This window comes from Eutrigla gurnardus (assembly GCF_963514095.1).
Source record: "Eutrigla gurnardus genome assembly, chromosome: 7".
In the NCBI taxonomy this organism is placed as follows: domain Eukaryota; kingdom Metazoa; phylum Chordata; class Actinopteri; order Perciformes; family Triglidae; genus Eutrigla; species Eutrigla gurnardus.
The window spans coordinates 3,564,942-3,585,173 of record NC_139921.1 but is presented as its reverse complement, the minus strand read 5'-3'; the positions used below and the strand labels follow the sequence as shown (position 1 = coordinate 3,585,173).

The window sequence follows — 20,232 nt, the reverse complement described above, 5'->3', positions numbered from 1 at the left end:
CCTTCCTGAACACATCTGCACTGTGATAGACACTCACAGTCAGAGCGCCACCTACTGGCAGCAGGAAATGTCATTGATTTTGTGAATATTTCCAAGTAAAAGACACACCTGATTTTTTTTAACCAATTCCTCTCATCTCACCTTGCAAGGAGGACACAGGGAAAGGAGGAGAGATGTCACACAGGGGGAGGAGGAGATGTCATGAAGGCAGAGACATGTGTGTGAGCTCTGTGACTGAAATGTAGTTTCACTTTGGATCACAGCAGATCAACAGTCATGAAACGTTTAATTCCTTTTTTAAATTCCTCTCATTTCAGCCTGGACACAGAGAGGAGGAGAGATGCACATTTTACATGCATCTCACACAGCTGTCAGCTGAACTCTGTCATTAACATCCAAACTATTATAACTTCAGTGTTTAGTTCTCTGATCTGCTCCAAACTTTCACACTTGATTAGAGCTCCTTCCTGAACACATCTGCACTTTTATATTCACTCACGATCAGAGCGCCACCTACTGGTGACAGGAATAGTCATTGATTTAGTCACTTTTTCCAAGTTAAAGCCACACCTGAATTTTTTTTATAACTAATTCCTCTCATTTCAGCTTGCAAGGAGGACACAGGGGTGAGGAGGAGAGGACACACTAGGGGGAGGAGGAGAGATGTCAGGAAGGCTATGAACATGGTGTGTATGTGACAGCAAATGGCTTTGAATGTCAATCGCTTGTGTCTAAGCTGCCGCCACGAGGAGGTGGCCGCTGCACGGGTAGGCGGCTGCCGCGCTGCCGTGTGAATGCAGGCACTCCACGGCCGCACGTGACAGACGGATGCCTTTCGGTGTCCATCGCTTGTGTCTCGCTTGCGCCAGGAGAGGCGGCCGCTCCAAGGGCAGCGTCCACGACACTGCCCTGTGACCGCAGGCACTCCACGACCGCATATGAGCGAGGGCCCGTCACGATACTGCTCGCAGTTTAATTCTCCTTGTCTTTCTGTAATGCATTTTAATTTTGCCTTTATCTTCTTTTAATTCTTCTAAAAAAAAATTAACTTTATTGTATGACATGTCATGATGTGAAGCACTTTGAGTCTGCCCTGTGTATGAAATGTGCTTTACAAATAAAGTTGCCTTGCCTTGTATGTATGAGAGCATTTTAGAAGTGTGTGAGAGCGTTTCAGTATGTATGAGAGCGTTTCAGTAGTGTGTGTGAGAGCGTTTCAGTAGTGTGTGTGAGAGCGTATCAGTATGTATGAGAGCGTTTCAGTAGTGTATATGAGAGCATTTCACATGTGTGTGAGAGGTATTCTGAATTATGTCCCTGACGGCCCCTCATTAAAAACACTATCAAAAAAACAAAGAACAAAATAATCCAAAGCGTAGACAAAACTCAGGACACAGGCAGGACAGATCAGGTGGACACACATCCGAGATAAAACAGATGACCAAGCCAAGACAGAAAGGAAACACACAGACTAAATACATAAGGGTTGATTAGGTTCAACGACAGACAGGTGGGGAAACACAAGGGCAGGCTTGATGAGACAATGAGACACAGCTGGGAGACAAAAAAGGAGGGAAAACAAGACAGGAAGCAAAGCACATGACAACACAAGACAGAAGGACTACAAAATAAAACAGGAAACCAAAACAACAAAATCCAAAGTCAAGACAGAAACAAGACGAGAAAAATGCATGACAACACAAAACAGAATGACTACAAAATAACACAAAACAACAAAACCCACAGTCATCAGTAAGCTGTCAGCCTGCAGCCAGACATGCTAACATGCATGAACACACTCCACTCCCTGGAAATGAACACACTGGAATGTAAAGATATTACTTTTATCAGGCATGTTTTAAAGTACTTGGACTGGCTCTGATCAGCATCAACTGTAGGAGGAGTGTTTTAGAAACACATCTTTAGTCAAATAATATACGTAAATCCACACATGCATTAGTTAATGAGAAGAAAACCTGCCATCGTCATCCTCTTCAGGCACACAGCATAGTTCCTCCCATGTTTCCCAGAGACAAACCTCCCAGTCAGCTGGGCATTTGTCTGGCTCTCTCTTCCAAACAGTCGGTGCTTTATTCTTCTTTGTAAATATCACAATGAACCCTGAATTCTAGTGTTTTGCCACCTGCGTTCAGCTCACTGCCACTTTCACTGATGTGGCGTTTGTCCACGGTGCTGCAGGACTAATGGCATCCAGGGCCCAGTTTTTCAGAAGGAATCCCATTGGATTTAGGATTTAGGGTTGGATTAAATATTGAAAATGGGTTTTTCAAAAGGAAAAACGGATTCTGAAATCAGATAGATCACGTAATCCAATCTTGGTTTTGATCTGGATCAAACCTTCAGTCTGTGTTGTTCAGTTTAGTACAGTAATATAATGTAAACGCAGCACACATTATTAGGCCACATTTGAATACAGTAAGGTAAAAAAATAATAATAATTCCACAAACAGAAGTCCTGAAAAAACAAAAAATAAATGCTGATGTTTTTTTTAAATGTCATTTATCCCAGTCAGAGATGAACCAATCAAAAGTAGTTCCTTATTGCAGAACAACAAATAGAAATTGGGTATTTTCTATTTTGTTGTTGTACTGGATATTTAGTCTTTTTATTTGATTATTTCCTGATTCAAAACATATTGAAAATATCCACGACATGCTTTGTTTTTAAACAAATTAAACAATGAAACAATTTTACACTTCTGTTCAGGGGCGGTTTGTGTATTACACACTACCAACGGGGAAAAGGAGGGAACTTTTTTATAACTAATTCTATCACAGCAACAGTCTTTATCAGTGAAGTTTGATCTGCAGAAAATATCATATATCTGTATATGTATATCTATATATATCTATATGTACCATGGAAAAGGTTGTTGGGGGACATGTCTGTAATACATTACAATAATACTTATAATATGTTTTAATCTCATTCTGACCTCGTTGACAAAAACATAATGAAGGAGTCTCATTCTCCGCTGGTGAAAGGAGGACTAACCCCTCACCTGCTCTCCACTTTGCTTTATTTCTTACAGGAAAGATTCCTTTACGTTTAGACAAGAAGTCAGCAGCTCTACCAGTCAAATGTCTGCGTCTGCGTTGTGTTACAATAAATAAACCAAAATCTTCGTTCTAGTTGTACTGGACGTAGTGCTGCGTTTGATACACGACATACCAGGCATTCTGGAAACATGGGTGGGGCTGCCTGGCACATTCCTAAACTGGTTTAAATCGTACTTGAAACTCTGTTTACTTCCTGGTGTCTGAGATCTGCTACACATCGTCCTGTCGTCTCTCCTACATGTGAACAGTTTGGTAAGTGACAGTTTTTGATATTTCAAACATACAAGAATGAGACAATGTTCAGTCTTTACTGCAGTAAATGTACTGAAGCTGTAAAATACAGCTTCCACCTGAATGCATCAGTAAGAATAATCTAAGCATATCATGTATTATAGTACAACACTGGGCTGTGTACTTTTACTGTGGATACTTTAAGTACAATTAGTACTAGTATTAGTATTTTTACTGTGAAATACAATAAATGAAAACATACTACAGAATTAAATGTCTCCTAATAAACTGTAAAGAAAAAAAGATTGTAAAAAATAACTTTAACCATACAAATTCATGGTGACATGGATCTGTTAGTTAAATGACAAAGTAAAAAAGTCTTCTTGTCAACAACGGCGAAAAAGACAGTAACTACCCACATTCATTGGGCATTGCCTCAAGTGTTTTGTTTTTTTGCGCTATTGTAAGTGTTTATTAGCAATGCTAGTTGAAGTCAACGTGGTCAGTTAGCATGTATCTGAATAAAATGTCCCTGAAAACACCGTTCTAGCCATTAAACAACATTGTGTACTATGTCAATGTAGTATTTCATTCTTTCTATGTAGTATTTTTTTTTTGTCTAAAGTTAACGTTGGTTTTGTTGGAAGTTCATGTCGAACAAAAGGCCAAAGCAATAAACAAAACAATGTAATTTACTGACCGGAGTTCGAGCTAATCCGATGTCGGGACCTCACCAGTAGGACTACACAATGCGGCCTACAAAAGCCTACACATGCGGTCAGAACAAAGGGGATTAAAAACTACACCGCCATTTTAGTTTCACTTCTCACCTAGGTGCGAAGACCGGAACAAAACCGGTTCCTGCATTCCAGCTACCAGACGCTGTCTGAAGTAAGCTGACTGAAATCGCCAAGCCGCGATTATATTGCCGCCCGCGGAAGAAAAAAACACAAACTGTTTTCTTTATTTGAGTTTGATCAACGAGAGGAAACCCGCTCTGCTCTCGTCTGGACTAAGCCGACTCATCACGTCCCCCGCTGACGCCGGGGCCCACGAACTACCGCCGCGTTAAGGAACGCCGTCATCGCCTGGACGGACTCACAGCTTGCGCAACGACACCAGTAAGAGGCTTTCAGTCTGGGCAGAGACATAAGTTTGATAGTGTAGGATATGCTTGTAATTCTTGTTAACGTGTTTTAAGTTTTGATCACGGACCGCCGAGTCCGTTGCTTTCCGTGTTGTATTTGAATGCTGTTTGTGTACCCACGCCGCTGGGCTGATTTCTGTAACAGTGTTTTTGACTAAACCTCAGCCATATTCGCGAGCCCAGTAAGCGTCTACTATCAGTTAAGAGACCGGTCCCGCTGAATGAACGCCAGTTCATTCACGAGCCCCGTGTGATAGGAACACGCCTCCTGAGCCTCAGAATATTGCGCGCGCATTCTGCCCCTCTCTTTGTTTGTGTCCCGCTAACACACACACGCACACATACGCCGCCCCACACGTGTCCTACGCCAGCTGTTTCCGGCGAACGTTAAGGACGCTCCATCCGGTGGCTGTACCCGGCCATCTCTCACTCGCTCTCTCTCTCTCGCTACTCCATCTGACGTCAGTGGCTCCGCCCCTGAACGCTGTGAGGAATAGCCCCATCTGGTGGTCGCACCCCGCCATATCTCTCTCTCGCTCTCTCTCTCTACACACACGCACACACACACTCCACGTGTGTCTCTTCCGTTGTTTTGCTTAGCCTTGTGTGTTAGGTAGTTAGGTAATAAGGCTTTGTTAATTGCAGTGTTATTGATTGTGATCATTATTACTGATTTTAATAAATCTTATTATATTATAACTAGCGGTCTCTTGTGCTTGTTGTGTATATGTCACTGGATAACAGCAGGTTGTGAAGGCTAGTGCTCGAACTTCACGCCATTTTAATTGTTAGATTGTTCTTATACTTCTATGCCAATGATCACGATGATTGGCATGTGAGTATAAAATCTTTATATTGAGACTGAATACAGTTTTAGGTTATCTTTTCCCTTATCCCAGGGTGGTGCCCCGTTTATTCATGATTATATCATGATAATATATTAAATATAATTATTAATACCGATAATCATATTGATATTAATAATTAACTGTTGATAACCAAATCTGTTCCTGCTACTACCCCAACACCGATAACAAAATGAAACAAACAAAAACACATGGACAAGGTCTAACTCCCTACGACAGGATGACAACGGTGTTTAACGACAACAGGGATTCATCCCTACTGCTTCATGTTGGACATTAAAGTCTGAGCTATTTACAATGTGAATAAAATGTTAGCATTGAAGCTAAAGTTATCTATGAAGAAAAGCTCAAAGACTAACACAAGGACTAAATGCGTATTTGAGTCAGTTGAAATATTGTAACTGGAGTGGTAACTTTGTGTGTCGCTGTGTCCTGAAAGCCTTTGAGATTCTCCTGCTGTCGTCTGGACGCTGTACAACTCAAACGGGACCAAAACATTATTGGTCTCACTGTTAACTACCGTTCATAGTTTTCAAGAAATGAGGTCCCATTGGAGACACAGGAAGGGGCGGGACCTTGCCTCTCTGTTGTCAGTGTTGCCGTAGTGACAGTGTGTGTCTCTGCCAGCAGGTGGAGACTCTGCTATGAACCGGTGTGAGGACCGAGAGGACGGAGTCCTTCCCTCTAAAACCACTCAGGATGGGGGACATGACAGCCAGACCAAAGCTCAGAGGTGAGACGAGGATCTCGAAGTGTCCAGGACTCAGATCACTTCACCATCATGATTCTCACTCAACAACATAAATATACATAATATTAACTAGATCTCTTTATTGAGTTTAAAATTGAACCTTTTCATTATCTGACTGTCCTGAGGTGAAGAATCAGGTCTTGGTCCAGACCTTTGTAGTCCATGTAGGGGATGATCTGAATCTAGTGTCGACTCTCCTGTTGAATCCATTTGTTTTCACTTTGGTGAACAATCACTGAGACCAGAAGCTTTAATTGCCTTCAATACTGTTAGTTGTCTGAGAAGAAGAAGCAGTAAAGTTTGATGAGTCAAATAAATATTCAGATTAAAGGGATAGTTCAGAATATTGGACATAAAACCTATTTTCCAAGTGAGCCGGTGTGTTTGAGATGTCTGGAGACGTTTTCAAGAAATTTCATTCAGTTCTTCTAGTTGCCGAGTTCGCTTATGCTATGGGTAGTGCAAGTCTATCGTTCTTAGCTAGCATGGCATTAAAAACAGTCTTGCCCACTCCACAGTGCACCCGAGACAAAGCCATTGTAACGGCAGACTATCGATGTACATATGTGTTGATAGAATGTTTGAAATAAAACCAACCTTGCATTTTTAAGGATTTATGTCTCAGCAGCAGCAGCGTGTCATACTTCCTAGTAGGCTATGGCAGCGGCGGAGTGATATCACCTAGCACTTATAAGTTACCGGTTCTATAATAGTTTGTTTACCTGCTGTCATTGCTACAGACGCAGAGTAGCTTGCAGTGCTAGTTTCTTCAATCTCACAGAAATGGACACTTTTGGAGAATATACTGAAACTTTTGAAGACTCTGATGAGGAGTTTTTTTCCACCCAAACCCAATCGTACCTGTACGAGCCTGAATATACAGAGGAAGAATTGCGCGAGAGGGATGCTCAAAGGGCAGAACGTGAACGAGCGTCTGTGGAGACCGAGATAGCCTCCGCTGGAGCCGAGAACCGGGACCGAACAAACGGAGACTGGTGATGCCAGGAGGGAATCCCCCGCAACGCGTCTGAGGGTTTACTGGTCTACGGACGGAGCAGAGGTCCGGGGTCGCGGTGCGTAATTGTGGGTTCGCTTGGCCGTGGGCTGCCCGGTGTTTGGGTGAGGTCCAAGCACTTTTCATCCAGGTCTGAGGGCATGAGTCCCGACGGGCAGTATTTCGGGCGGCGCGTCTTAGAGTTTTGAGTCCGACGGAGAGTCCGCATGTGTGGATTTGCGGAGCCGCCCGCTGCCCGGTGTTGGTCTGCGGTCAAAGGGCTTTTCACCCAGCTCTGAGGGCACAAGGCCCGAATATTCGGCGGTGTTCATGTGTCTATTTACCGGAGGGAATCCCCGCAACGCGTCCGAGGGTTTACGGTTCTCCGGACGGAGCAGTGGTCCGGGTTCGCGGTGCGTAATTGTGGCTTTGCGTGGCCGTGGGCTGCCCGGTGTTTGAGTGAGCTCCGAGGGCTTTTCAGACAGCCTTGGGGGTATAAGTGCCGACAGTTTGGCCTGGTTCGATTGCCTACTTACGTGCAGTATTTCGGGCGGCGCGTCTTAGAGTTTTGAGTCCGACGGAGCAAAGTAAAGTTCCGCTACTGCTGAGAAACAAGTTCCTCAAAAAATGGATGATTCATGCGATGCAAGGTTAGTTTTGTTTCAAATATTATTCTATCAACACAGATATGTACATCGACAGTCTAGTGTTTTAATGGATTTGCCTCGGGAGCACTGTGGAGTGGGCAAGACTGTTTTTAATGCCTGTCTACCTAAGAACCATTGACTTGCGCTAGCCATAGCATAAGCGAACTCGGCAACTAGAATAACTGAATGAAATTTCTTGAAAACGTCTCCAGACGTCTCGAACACACCGGCTCACTTGGAAAATAAGTCTTATGTCCAAAATTCCAAACTATCCCTTTAAATATTATCCTGACACACACCTGGACCTGACGCTGTAACCTGCTGACACTTCAGCTGATCAGCTTCAAATATTGAATGAAAGGAATGAAAGTTTAAATGGTAAATTCAGATTCTCTGTTGGTCTGTTGAACCACAAAAACACAGCGTCCATCAACATTAAGTCAAGTCTGCTGAATGAATAATGTGATGGTCTGAACTGCCAAACACCTCCCACAATGCAGCTTTCACCTCACATTACTTAGTTTTACAGCAGGATCATTTCAGTTTATTTGCATCTCTCGTGACATTGCAGATAGAAGAGGGGGGGTGACATATGTATCACGAGCACGGACGTAATTTAGGGGGGGGACACAGGGGACATGTCCCCTGCACTTTTTCAAAAGGCCGTTTTGGTCCCCTGCACCTTTTACCGTCCAAAAACAATGTTACGCTATAGTAAACAGACGCGTCATGCGCTAGGACCAAGCGGAAAACGGCCGATCAAACTGAAGCCTGTTTCCCTTAGTTTAGACCGCCCACAAGCTCCTCGATTGGCTCTGCCGTTTCTTGTGTGATTGGCTGTCCCCGCTGTCACTCCATCTTGCTTGCACACCGGTCTGCTAGTCTGCGGTCAGGAGTCCTACAGGAGTCCGCTAGTGTGCTTTGGGAGTTTGTTCTGCCTGACGTCAGCTTGAAGGATTGTAATATCAGAGGTTTCATTTACATTTACGTTTGAATCGATGTCCGTGTGCGCATGTGCGTGCGTGTGTATGTGTGTTTGGTAATTAGACGCAGCCAGGATGTCTAAAAAAAGAAAAGTGGAAATAAGAGACTTCTTTAGAAGTCAAAGTGTAAGTTACTCAAGGCGTTACACCCATCCTGCAACACCTTCACTGGCTCCCAATAAAGCAGCATATCCACTTCAAGGTCCTCCTCATCATCTACAAAGCTCTCAATAATCTGATCAATAACATGTATTATTATTATTGTTGTTATTATAACTATTGGATTAGAATTGGGTGATAATGTTTTTCTACATGCTTTACAACCAGTCAAACCAAATAAGGGAACAGTAAACTTAAACGTAGCAATAGAAAACTAGAAGAACTACTAGAAAACACAGTGAACTGAAAGAGTTAGAGTTTTATTAACAATACTTGTGTCCCCCCCACCTCTGAAATCAAAATTTCGTCCTTGATCACGAGAATAAAGTATTGTGATAATTTCGTTTTCTGGCTTATATTGTGATGAATGAAGCTTAACTAGTGAAAATCTTGGAAAAAGAATTTCCTTAAATTGTATTTATTCTATCAGGATGAAGCAGCACTCATCAGACTCACTCGGACCTGGACCTGGACCGAGCTGTGTATCCATAAAGAGTGACCAGTCTATGGGTCGCCCTATTCTTTTTAAAGCTGAACAAGCTGCTGATGGAAGGTAAGATGATTTGGCCCGTACAAATAAAACCAACAATAACCATCGAGAGCCGTCACGCTAAGGACCTTAACGAGGCGTTGTCGCACGTTTGATGGATTAATTACAAGAATAAATGCCTACATGCATGGGAAGTTAGCTAGCATAAATGTCGGTCGTTTGTTAGCATCGTAAAAAATAGTAGCAAATCTGCAACACCCTGGGACCTGGGCCTGAAACTGCCAAACACCTTCCACAATGCAACTTTCACCTCACATTACTTAGTTTTACAGCAGGATAATTTCTGTTTATTTGCATCACTCGTGACATTGCAGATAGAAGGGGGGGGTTACTTATGTATCACGAGAATATAGTATTGTGATAATTCCGTGTTCTGGCTTATATTGTGATGTATGAAGCTTAACTATTGAAAATCTTGGAAAGAGAATTTCCTTAAATTGTATTTATTGTATCAGGATGAAGCAGCAGAGACCAGACTCACTCAGACCTGGACCTGGACCTGGACCCAGCTGTGTATCCATAAAGAGTAACCACTCTATGGGTCGCCCTATTCTTTTTAAAGATAAACAAGCTGCTGATGGAAGGTAAGAAATGAAACTGAACTCTCCTTACAGGATGAATCAGGTCTAGACTAGCCCCTTAAACAATAGCTCCAAGTCCACCAGCCCTGAATCCTGCAAACTGTTAGGTCTTCTGAGCCACGATGATATGAGAGAGAGACAGTGTCGTTTTCAGGTCTTGGTCCAAATCTTTGTAGTCCATGTAGGGGATGATCTGAATCTATGTCAACTCTCCTGTTGAATCCATTTGTTTTCACTTTGGTGAACAATCACTGAGACCAGAATCTTTAATTGACCTCTGTACTTTTAGTTGTCTGAGAAAAAGAAGCAGTAAAGTTTGATGATAAGTATTAACCCCCGGTTCTTTTGTTGGAAGCCCAAGGATAAACCGGAGAACTCTTCAGTTCACAGATAAAGTACTTATTCAGGTCAGAGGTAAAGTATGGCAGCGCTGGGCTCGGAATGGCAGAGCTCCTGCAGGATCTCAGTCAGAGCGAGCAAGATTTCCTGGTTCTGGTCACATTTTATCTTCTTGGGCTGAGACTGCCCCGTACAGAGGTTGGACTTTTACACAACCGAGTCTTACTGGTCAGTTATCTCTGACGTGAACCTACAGAAATGTAATATGAAACATGTACAGGGTGTTTTTTTTAAAGCTGAACAAGCTGCTGATGGAAGGTAAGAAATTAAACTGAACTCTCCTTACAGGATGAATCAGGTCTAGACTAGCCCCTAGACCTGATTAATTCCAAGTTCACCAGCCCTGAATCCAGCCCTGTAGGAGAATACACTACCTAGAGTTCTCCTATGCTAAGACAGATGAAAGTTCTCACCCCAGCAAACCACCTGATATGCAGCAACAGTATTGGCAGCATCAAGGGGTGCAAGTACTTATGAGTTTTTGAGTGGCTAATATTTCTTTCTTATAGAGTTTGACATAGCAATAGAAAGCAGATGATGATTGGCAGCCCAGGGATTTAAGATTAGGTTGGCATTCATTTTATTTATTTATTATTTCAGGACAATGCACATCAATGAACATATACAAAAGTACACGTAAATGTGCCAGATTATAGCCCAGAGGCTAATTTCCATCTGTAGTCCAAATTAGGCAGGTTGATGTTGATGTACAGAGAAAACAGAAGATATACATCGTAAAACTAGCTATACAAAACAGCAAGAAACGGAAAAAAAGAAAAAACAGGACAATTCATGAGTATGTTTAGAGGTGGTTACATGCCTTGGCGTGGCTCTTGAAAGTGGCCAGAGTGGGACATTCCCTTATAGTTGGTGGTATTGTATTCCATAATGCACTACCTTTAATAGATAGTGCATTATGGCTGAATGAGGTTTTCCTAAAAGGAACCTCAACATCCGTGTTTACTATTGCTCTGGTAACTCGAGACTGTCGATATTTAATAAACTCTTGCAAAGGAGGTGGTGCCAGGCCATGTAGTACTTTATAAAACAGGCAGATAGAAGAGAATTTACAGAAATGATCAAAACTCAATAGATTATATTTCTCTAATATGTTGCAATGATGGTACGAGAGAGGTTTTTTAGTTTTAAGTGCCTTTTTGTACAAAAGCTCTACTGGTTTAAGGATGGTAGAGCTCAACATAGGCCAACTGGTGATGCAATAGCTAAGATGCGAAAAATATCATTGCATGCAAAAACATTAGGGCAGCTGCATCTCACAAAGATCCTCTAATTTGCTTAAAATTATAAAGATTGAATTCCATTTTTTTGGACATCATTTTTATATGTTTTTAAAAGAGAGACTGGAGTCTAAAATCACACCTAAGTATTTAAAATCCTGAACAACTTCCAACTCTTCTGTGCCCAAGAACACCCCAGGTTGAGAAAGCAAAGAAGAAGAAGGTTGCTTAGACAAGTATAGACAGACAGTTTTTTTGCATTTAATGCAAGACATGATTTGTTGAGCCATGTTTGAATGTGTGTGAGAGCTGTTGAGAGCACACGTGCTGCCTCCTCAGGGTTTTTTGCTTTAGTAAAAATGACAGTGTCGTCCGCATAGAGCTGGACTTCGACATGTAAACATTGTTCAGGTAGATCATTAACATATAATGAGAATAAAATGGGCCCCAGTATGGACCCCTGAGGGAGTCCTACTGGGCAATCCATATAAGCAGAACTGGCCCCATCCACCACAGTGCATTTTTCTCTATGTGCTAGGTATGATTGAAACCAACCTATAATTTGATCAGAAAAATTGAAACGAGATAATTTAGTTAGCAGCACCTTGCGATTGACGGTGTCAAAAGCTCTTTTTAAGTCCAGGTATACGGCACCAACACATCTCTTTTTATCTAGCTGGCATTTTATTTTTTCCATGAACATGGCCAATGCAGTCTCGGTAGAGTGGTGTGGCCAAAACCCAAACTGCATGGGATGTAAAGGTGTTTGGCTATTGCCGAGGAATTCAATGATTTGTGTAGAGATCCATTTTTCAATTATTTTAGAAGTGATGGGTAAAATACTGATTGGTCTGTAGTTATTCATGTCAAATTTGTCCCCAGCTTTAAATAAAGGAGTGATGGTGGCCAATTTCCACGCCTTGGGGACAATGGAGTTTTTTATAGATAAATTAACCAAGTGCATGAGTGGGGGCGCTAGAACCTCCTTATGTGATTTTAAAAAGCTAGCGTGAAGCCCAAAAATATCTTTGGCCTTGGAGTTGTTCAAGGCGGTTATGATCTCAATAACTTCTGGTTCTGTGATTTCTTGAATGTGGAATTTGGGATGAGCATTGTCAGTTTGAGTAGGAGCCTGCTGATCAGAGCCCTCGAAAGATGTGAATTGTTTCACCAAATTTTCTATAGATTTAATGAAGAAGGAGTTAAGCTCTTGAGACAGAATAGCAGGATCTTTCACCAATTGGCTACTAATTTTTAATTCCAAGCCTGTGATTTCCTGTTTGGGTTGTTTTCCTGTCAATTTCTTTATGTTCTGCCATATTTTTTTACTATTACCTCTGGCGTTTTCAATAATCTGTATAAAGAAGTTTGCTTTGGCCTTGCCTAATTCGGATGTCACTTTATTTCTGGCTCTTGTGAAGTTAAGTCGGTCTATATTAGTGATGTCCAAATGAAGCTTCGTGAAGCATTTTCTTTATTTTCTGAGCCCAATACATGGCGCTCTCTGTTCAACAAAGGGTTGAAAGCAATGGAAATATATCGGCCTTCAACCCTTTGTTGAACAGAGAGCGCCATCTATTGGGCTCAGAAAATAAAGAAAATGCTTCACGAAGCTTCATTTGGACATCACTAGTCTATATTAAGTCCAGTTTTAACCGATTTTCTAAGTAGCTGATCCCTATGCTTTATTAGTTTTAAACAGGGAGGGTTTAGCCAGGGTAGAGAGTTGCACTTCTTTCTCCCATGGCGCTCCCTCCAGGAGAAAGAGAGGATAACCTCTTTAACTTTCGAGTGAAATAAGTCACTGCCAGCGTCTGCATCTTCACATTCCATTCCAAGGTCTATCCAGTCAATATCTTTCAGAGCTCTATTCACATTTTCTAGTCATATTAATAGTACGGTTGGTTGAAGTATGACATAGATTTTCTGAGCGTTTGACCTTACGAGAAAAAAAGATTGCATTATGGTCTGAGAGACAGGTTAACAAGTTGTGGGTGTTTGTGATTCTTTCCGGTTTATTGGTGAAAACTAAGTCAATTCTGGAATGAGTGCGGTGTGTAATTCTGGTTGGATGTTCTATTAGTTGAATGAGGTTGAAGTAATCTGTTATGAGTTTGAGGTTTTTCTATCTGTTTTGCTATGCCAATTGATGTTAAAATCGCCAAGGAGGAGGATTTATTTTTTATGATTACATAACATAAGAAGTGCTTTGAGCTGGTCATAAAAATCCAGACCAGTAGTAAGTTTGCGATGGATGCAGATAACTGTCAGCGACATCTCTCTCGAAAGGGAGATGTTTACACCAATGCATTCAAGTGTGATGTTAGTGAGCCATTGAATCTCACTGCATTTCAGTGAGATAATGGGCCCTAGTTTCGTAGACCAGGCGCAGTCAGGGCCACGCCGACGGGGTGTGTCCGCCTGGACTTTGCAAGTTTCGTGCACTGCGCAGGCTAGCGCAGGCACGCCTCCCGTCACTCCCACCCGCGCAAGTGGGAAAGAGGGAGGAGAAGAAGGCGTGAGTGGGAGACGAGGCGTGGACTGGGATTAACACAGCCGATTCAGATCTCCACCAATCAAATGAGCTCCTCTCCTCTCCTTTAAGGTGCGTGTCCACAGTCGAGTCGAGCCCGGCGCCTCTGATTAGCATAAAGTAGATTCAACTTCAACTTTAGGCAAATGAGGAGCGGCCAACTCGCGCGCCGTCTCTCAACATTCGCCGCAACGCTACCAGAATGCATTGCACAGCTTTTCACATAGACAATGAATGGGACGCGGGGAAACACCGCTGCCTGTGGACACGCACTTTTACTGCGCCAGGCGAGGTGCAGTGCAAGTTTTGTCACTTGACAACCCGATGACAGAAGCAGCGTGCCGCTCCCACCACGCGCATCACGCGCTGTGCGTGCGTATAGTCATAATAATTATAATGCCGATATTATATCACTATAGAAATTGTAGGCACATTTTAGGAATGTATATCACAAAGCAGGGTCAGGGCGCACAGCAGTAGACAAAATAGTGGCATAACCCGGTGCCTGCACAGCTGCACCGGATTCAGTGCCGCTCAGACCAGCTGCAGCCCCAACTCCGGTTCCAGCTCACGGCAAAGTTGCGCGTTTCTCCATACTGCGGAGGCGCAAGACCAGGCACGAGCTGCTGTATTTTTTTTAAACGATTTTTTCAGGCATAGACGCATTTTATTAGCAGTGGATAGATATGAAAAACAGGAGAGAGAGAGGGAGATGTTTTGGTCCGAGAGGTCCAAGTTTCAGCTGTGTTAATTCAGTCAGGCTGAGTTTCCACGCGTGCCATCCGCCTTTGATCTGACGTCAGATGTGACGGGACAATCTATATAGATATAAATTCACGTGTTGATTCAATTAGTTGCATTAAATAGTGCTTGTTGTGATTATTTATTGCATTTAAATTTGCCTGGAACTGTGGAACTCCTGCCAACTTGATCTGGACGGCACACTGCATGAAAAGTCAGATTTTCGTCCCTGTAAATGCCCGGAAATCTCCCTAATTTTCGGGAGTTAACGACAGTTTACAGGCTGCGAACGCCGCGTTCGTCTGTGCTGAAAATGGTCGGAAACGAACCACAGCGAAGGCTCTAATTAGCATATGAATAGCAGCGAAACCCCGCCTGGCCAGAGATGGCTTGAATATCCTCACTCAGGATTGGATGAAACCACTAGTTTTAAACAAGTATAATCGCTCGTGATTGGTTGGCAGATCTGGTCATTATAAATGTAAAGCCAACCCACGTTGGCAGATCTGTCACTATTGGTCAACCTGATGAGTCATTATAAATGTAAACCCCACCCCCGTTGGCAGATGTGTTACTATTGGTCACACTGGGTCTTTTAAACAAGAATAATCACTAGTGATTGGTTAGCAGATCTATCACTATATATATATACATGTATATATATATATGTTTATATATATATATGTATATTTATACATATATATACACACACATATTTATTTTTATTTATATATTTATAAATATAAATATGAATTAATTTATTGAGGAAAGGAAAAATTGCCAGGAGGAAGTATTCAAAGAAAGAGCTTTATTGACAACACAACACACAACTGTACAAATTTGCCCACACAACAAACAAATGAACTGGCGACATTCTGTCCGAATGTGGTCAATTTTACAGCCGCCTGCGGTGCGTGGCCCTGTACTTGGGAGTCTTCTCTAATCGCGACTGTAGAGTCGCAAAGAGCTCGGTGAGCTCCTGGCTACGAGAGGATGGAGGTCGCACAATCCATCCAGACACCCAGCCAACGTTGCCGTCCTCCTCATCAGACATCATGTCTGTGGTGGCGCGCTTCCAACGGTCCGCCTCATCGCCAGCAAGCACACTCCGTCTAGCTTCCAGCAGCTGTAAAACAATCAATAAAGACAATCAGTACTGCGCGATGCACTGCGCATGGACACAACACATCTATTAATGCACCTGAAAAATAGGTTTAGGTAGGTTTGGTCACATTGACCAAAGACGGATCTAATAAGTCTAATAAGTCTTACCCTCTTTCTCCTGGAACGACTCCGAGCTGACCTCTTCACAGCTTCCGCCTGCGATGCGAGATCAGGCTGTGTGTGTCTGAAGCTCCTGCGTACCGTTTCATAGTATGTCTTACAGGCAGCTGGAAAACAATTAAATGAGTGGTATGATTAAGAAAACTTAAGTCACAGTAAAATTAAAACAAGGAAGAAGAAAACAGTAAAAGTTACTTACACACAATGGCGTCACTATCAGCGTCATAGAAATCCGGACTTGCGGACAAAGCTCCGAGCAAGTAAGAGGTCACAGCTTCGTTATGAGGCGAGGTTCGTCTGTGAAAACAAAATGAACAGTTAAGATCGGTATCTACTGTTAACGCATCTATTTCCTTATACAGCAGAATGAAAGCATATTCTTTAAATCTTACCCTTGCTCCGGTTCGTAGCGCCTACAATTCGTCTCCGAGTTGTGAAGACGGCGTACTGCTTCCTGTAAAAGACCAACAACATACACTTAACAAAGCAACTTAACGTTACACTGGTTCCTCTCTCTTGTTCTTTTACAAGGCTACTATGCTACTTTTAGCTTGGACTATGGGCTTTTAAGCTACTTTTAGCTTGGGCTTGCTTTGCTAATTTTAGCTTAGCTAGCAGTCACCGAACATATTCTTACCGCAATCTTGGGATTGTTCACCCGTCTTCTCTTCTTCGAGTTAACGTTAGTCTCTTTAAGGAAGGACTTCTGTCTTTCAAGGCGTTCCACGGAGAACCTCGTCCACTGCTTACTAACAGAACAGATGGGTTCCATGTCCATAGTTCCACGGTGGTGATGGGGGTGACAGCGACGAAGCCCAGCCACTCCAGCAGTCCTGGGACATCCTCAGAGGCAACAGCAGTCCTGGGACATCCTCAGAGTCTCCAGCAGTCCTGGATATAAGAATTATGACATTTAAACCACATTTTCTTAAGTGAAGCCTCTCAGAGCAGCATCCCTCCTGCCGGTGAACGTGAACGTCTCCTCATCGTTCCCTCCACTGAATGAGGCGCCCGGTGTCTGCATCCGCCCCTTTAACGGACAACGGTGCACGGCGTTATTAATCACCGTTAGTAAATATATAACCACGGTTTAACATAAGCACTATATTATTAGTTAACGTCGGTAAAAACGGCACATTTGCCGCTTCGCTTGCGCTCGCTAACCCCTAAATGGTAAATTACCGTCAGAAGGCTAGCCGGCTGGCAGGACCTTCGATTCGTAACGTTAACGTACAATGCCAACAACAATAAAGTAACGTTCATTATCAATACGATTTAAAAGTCAGCTGGAAACGTAAAAGTCATGTTACAGTATACTTACATGTGTACGCGGTTTGTGTCGGGCTGTCGCCAGAATCACCGCAGTCGTCCGCCATTATCCAAAACTTTTCAGAAGTCAGACGAGCCGCAATGCATTTCTGTATACTCAGAAATTCTTGCCAATGCAGTATACATCCGGGCATTTCTCGCGTACACAAATTCACATACTATTGTATGTGAACGCACTACGTACTCAAATTTACGTCACAATTAAGTACGAGTAGGACGTTAGTATGGCATTTCGAACACAGCCGAGATCTATGATCTATGAACCCATCCTTGACCCTCTAGCAGAACTACGACCAGCCATTATAAAGCAGTTTATAGTTGTTAATGTTGTGTCAAAAGGTACTGCATTTAAACATGTTACTGCGCAAGTTTCCTGGCTTCATCCCCATCCGGACAGACATTTTTATGGAAAGCCAATAGAAGTTTGGAGCTTGCAGGGAACAGACACGTCATACCCAGCATAATTTCTGCCTGTTGAGCGCATTGCTGGGAGATGTGTGGTTAACACATCCACTGTGCATTTAAGCACAGAAAGGGTCACTGTAGTCATGCCACTATGCACAGTGGTTGAGGTCTAGGAGACTGTGATGTTGTTTGCATGAATGTACATTTTACCTTTGTGGCAAAGCCTGATTAAAAGTAATTGTTGAAGCAAATTGTTTTGTGTATCTTTGAATGAAGATGAAATGAAGTTATATCTTTGAATGAAGATGAAATGAAGTTAACACCTTTCAGAAAAATGTCACCTGGGGTAAAACTCCCCCTGCTACCCTGATTTGCATTTGTATAGCTCACAGTATTTTTATTTACATGTTAAAGCCTCCCCTAGGATTACGGGGAGGGGGGTCATGGGGGGACAACTGCCAAGCAAGGCCCACGTCAATTCCCGGCAATTTACGTCAGTTTTCGGTGTTTCCTGCAAATTGCCGTTTGCAGTCGTAAACCTGAACTTCCACGGCAATTTACAGGGCCGCTAACTGACGAAAATCCCACTTTTCATGCAGTGGCATGGTCTACGGAAGCGTACAACAATGGAAATGGCTCCAGAGGAATGAACTTTTTATACTTGGGATAGCGAAATCGAGAGATGCTAAAATCGATAATTTTGTGTTTATTTATTTGTTTAATTATTGATTTATTTTTTATATAGTATTTCCCTGTGGCAACACCTATCGGGCTTACTTAGATGAGGGAAAAGGGGGATTTATACAGTGAACTATCATATATCCTACTATTTCTGGCTCTGGCATCGACCTGATACGTTGCACTAAGCCAGTGATAAGGTAATAAATGAAGCATCTATTAGGTTGTTTGACAGAGCTTTGTAGAGACTTGGGACATTGACTGGAATGGTCAATGGACCTGCATTTATATAGCGCTTTTCTAACTTACTAGCTACTCAAGGCGCTTTACACTACATTCATTCACTTACACAAACCCGTTCACACACACACACACACACACACACACACACACATTCATGATTCACCGATGACAGAGGAGCCGCCTGTACATTAATCATTCATACGCATTCACACACTGATGGTACAGTATCTTGCCTAAGGACACTTCGGCATGTAAACTAGAGGAGCCGGGTTTCGAACCGCCGATCTTGGAGGACGACTCACTCTACCTTTGAGCCACAGCCGCTGCCGAGTCAAGGGATGTTTCCTGTATATTTCCCCAATTTTTGCAGGTCGGAACTTCCTAGGACACAGGAGGCTTCTGTGCACCAGATACACACATGCATAAATTTACATTTTTATTGAACTAAATGCAGATGGGAGATTTATGACATGTAGGAAATTGCACCTGTTTCTTTGGAGGATGGTTTACAGAGTTGAACACTCAATATATTTTACTGGGGCTGAGATTTAGAGGTGGATCTTGCAAAGTTGATTTTGGACACAGGGAGGAGTGTGGGAGAAGGAACAGGCCAGGGTTTAATGGCCGTGGAAATGTCAAACATAATGGGTGACGTCACCATGACGACGTCCACTTCTGATCTCCAGTCTTGGGTTTAGTGATTCTTTAAACTGGTTTTCTCCACAGAGTTCAGCAGATTTCAGAGGTTCCGTTGACCCAGCAGCATCAAACACACCTGGACTCCATATTTATGGTGAGTACATGTACAAGCTCTCCTTTCACTATTAACCACATCAACTACAGACTCAATGCTGAACAGGTTCTAGTGGTCTCCATGCTGCTCAGACCCACACACGAATCCCATGTTGGGTTCTTTAGAGTTCATGTTCAGTTTATCCTTCTGTTCCAGCTGCTGGAGGAGAACATCAGCACTTTTGTGAAGAACGAGCTGAAGAAGATCCAGAAGGTCCTGAGTCCAGATTACCCAGAATGCTTGGAGAGTGAGGACGAGGAGTTGTTGGACGGTGAGGATGAAGAGCAGAGGAGTAGCAGAGAGGCGTTTCAAAAGATCACAGTGCACTTCCTGAGGAGAATGAAGCAGGAGGAGCTGGCTGACTGTGTGCTGATGGGTAAGAGGATTTTAACAGATTTAACATGGTGGAAAGAAGAGAAGGATTCAACATGAAGAACTTCATATTTCTCCTAATAGGCTGCACACAACTTCAACGTTTAGGTTCTCTGGTTGTCTACAGACCCGATTACAGCTGACATCATCATAAATATGCGTACGCATGATGTCAACGTTTATGTTGTTTTGCTTCAACCATCCAGACGAGTTAGAAGCTTTAAACA

At 42.8% G+C, this 20,232-nt stretch overlaps 1 protein-coding gene across 4 annotated transcripts in view; it reads left to right on the top strand.

Annotated features, from left to right (window-relative positions):
• Positions 1-20,232, top strand: part of LOC311016321 (NLR family CARD domain-containing protein 3-like) — a 186,106-nt gene that overhangs the window by 154,842 nt on the left and 11,032 nt on the right. The window contains exons 1-7 of one of the 4 annotated variants that reach the window (XM_084013948.1): positions 3,311-3,333; positions 4,147-4,433; positions 5,953-6,058; positions 9,290-9,412; positions 9,865-9,993; positions 19,567-19,633; positions 19,790-20,009. In XM_084013948.1, the coding sequence (XP_083870074.1) occupies positions 5,970-6,058; positions 9,290-9,412; positions 9,865-9,993; positions 19,567-19,633; positions 19,790-20,009 (628 nt within the window). In that variant the 5' untranslated portion in view covers positions 3,311-3,333; positions 4,147-4,433; positions 5,953-5,969. Of the gene's footprint in view, positions 1-3,280; positions 3,334-4,146; positions 4,434-5,952; positions 6,059-9,289; positions 9,413-9,864; positions 9,994-19,566; positions 19,634-19,789; positions 20,010-20,232 lie in introns of those variants that run through there. The other 3 variants (XM_084013947.1, XM_084013949.1, XM_084013950.1) reach the window with 3 other exon arrangements.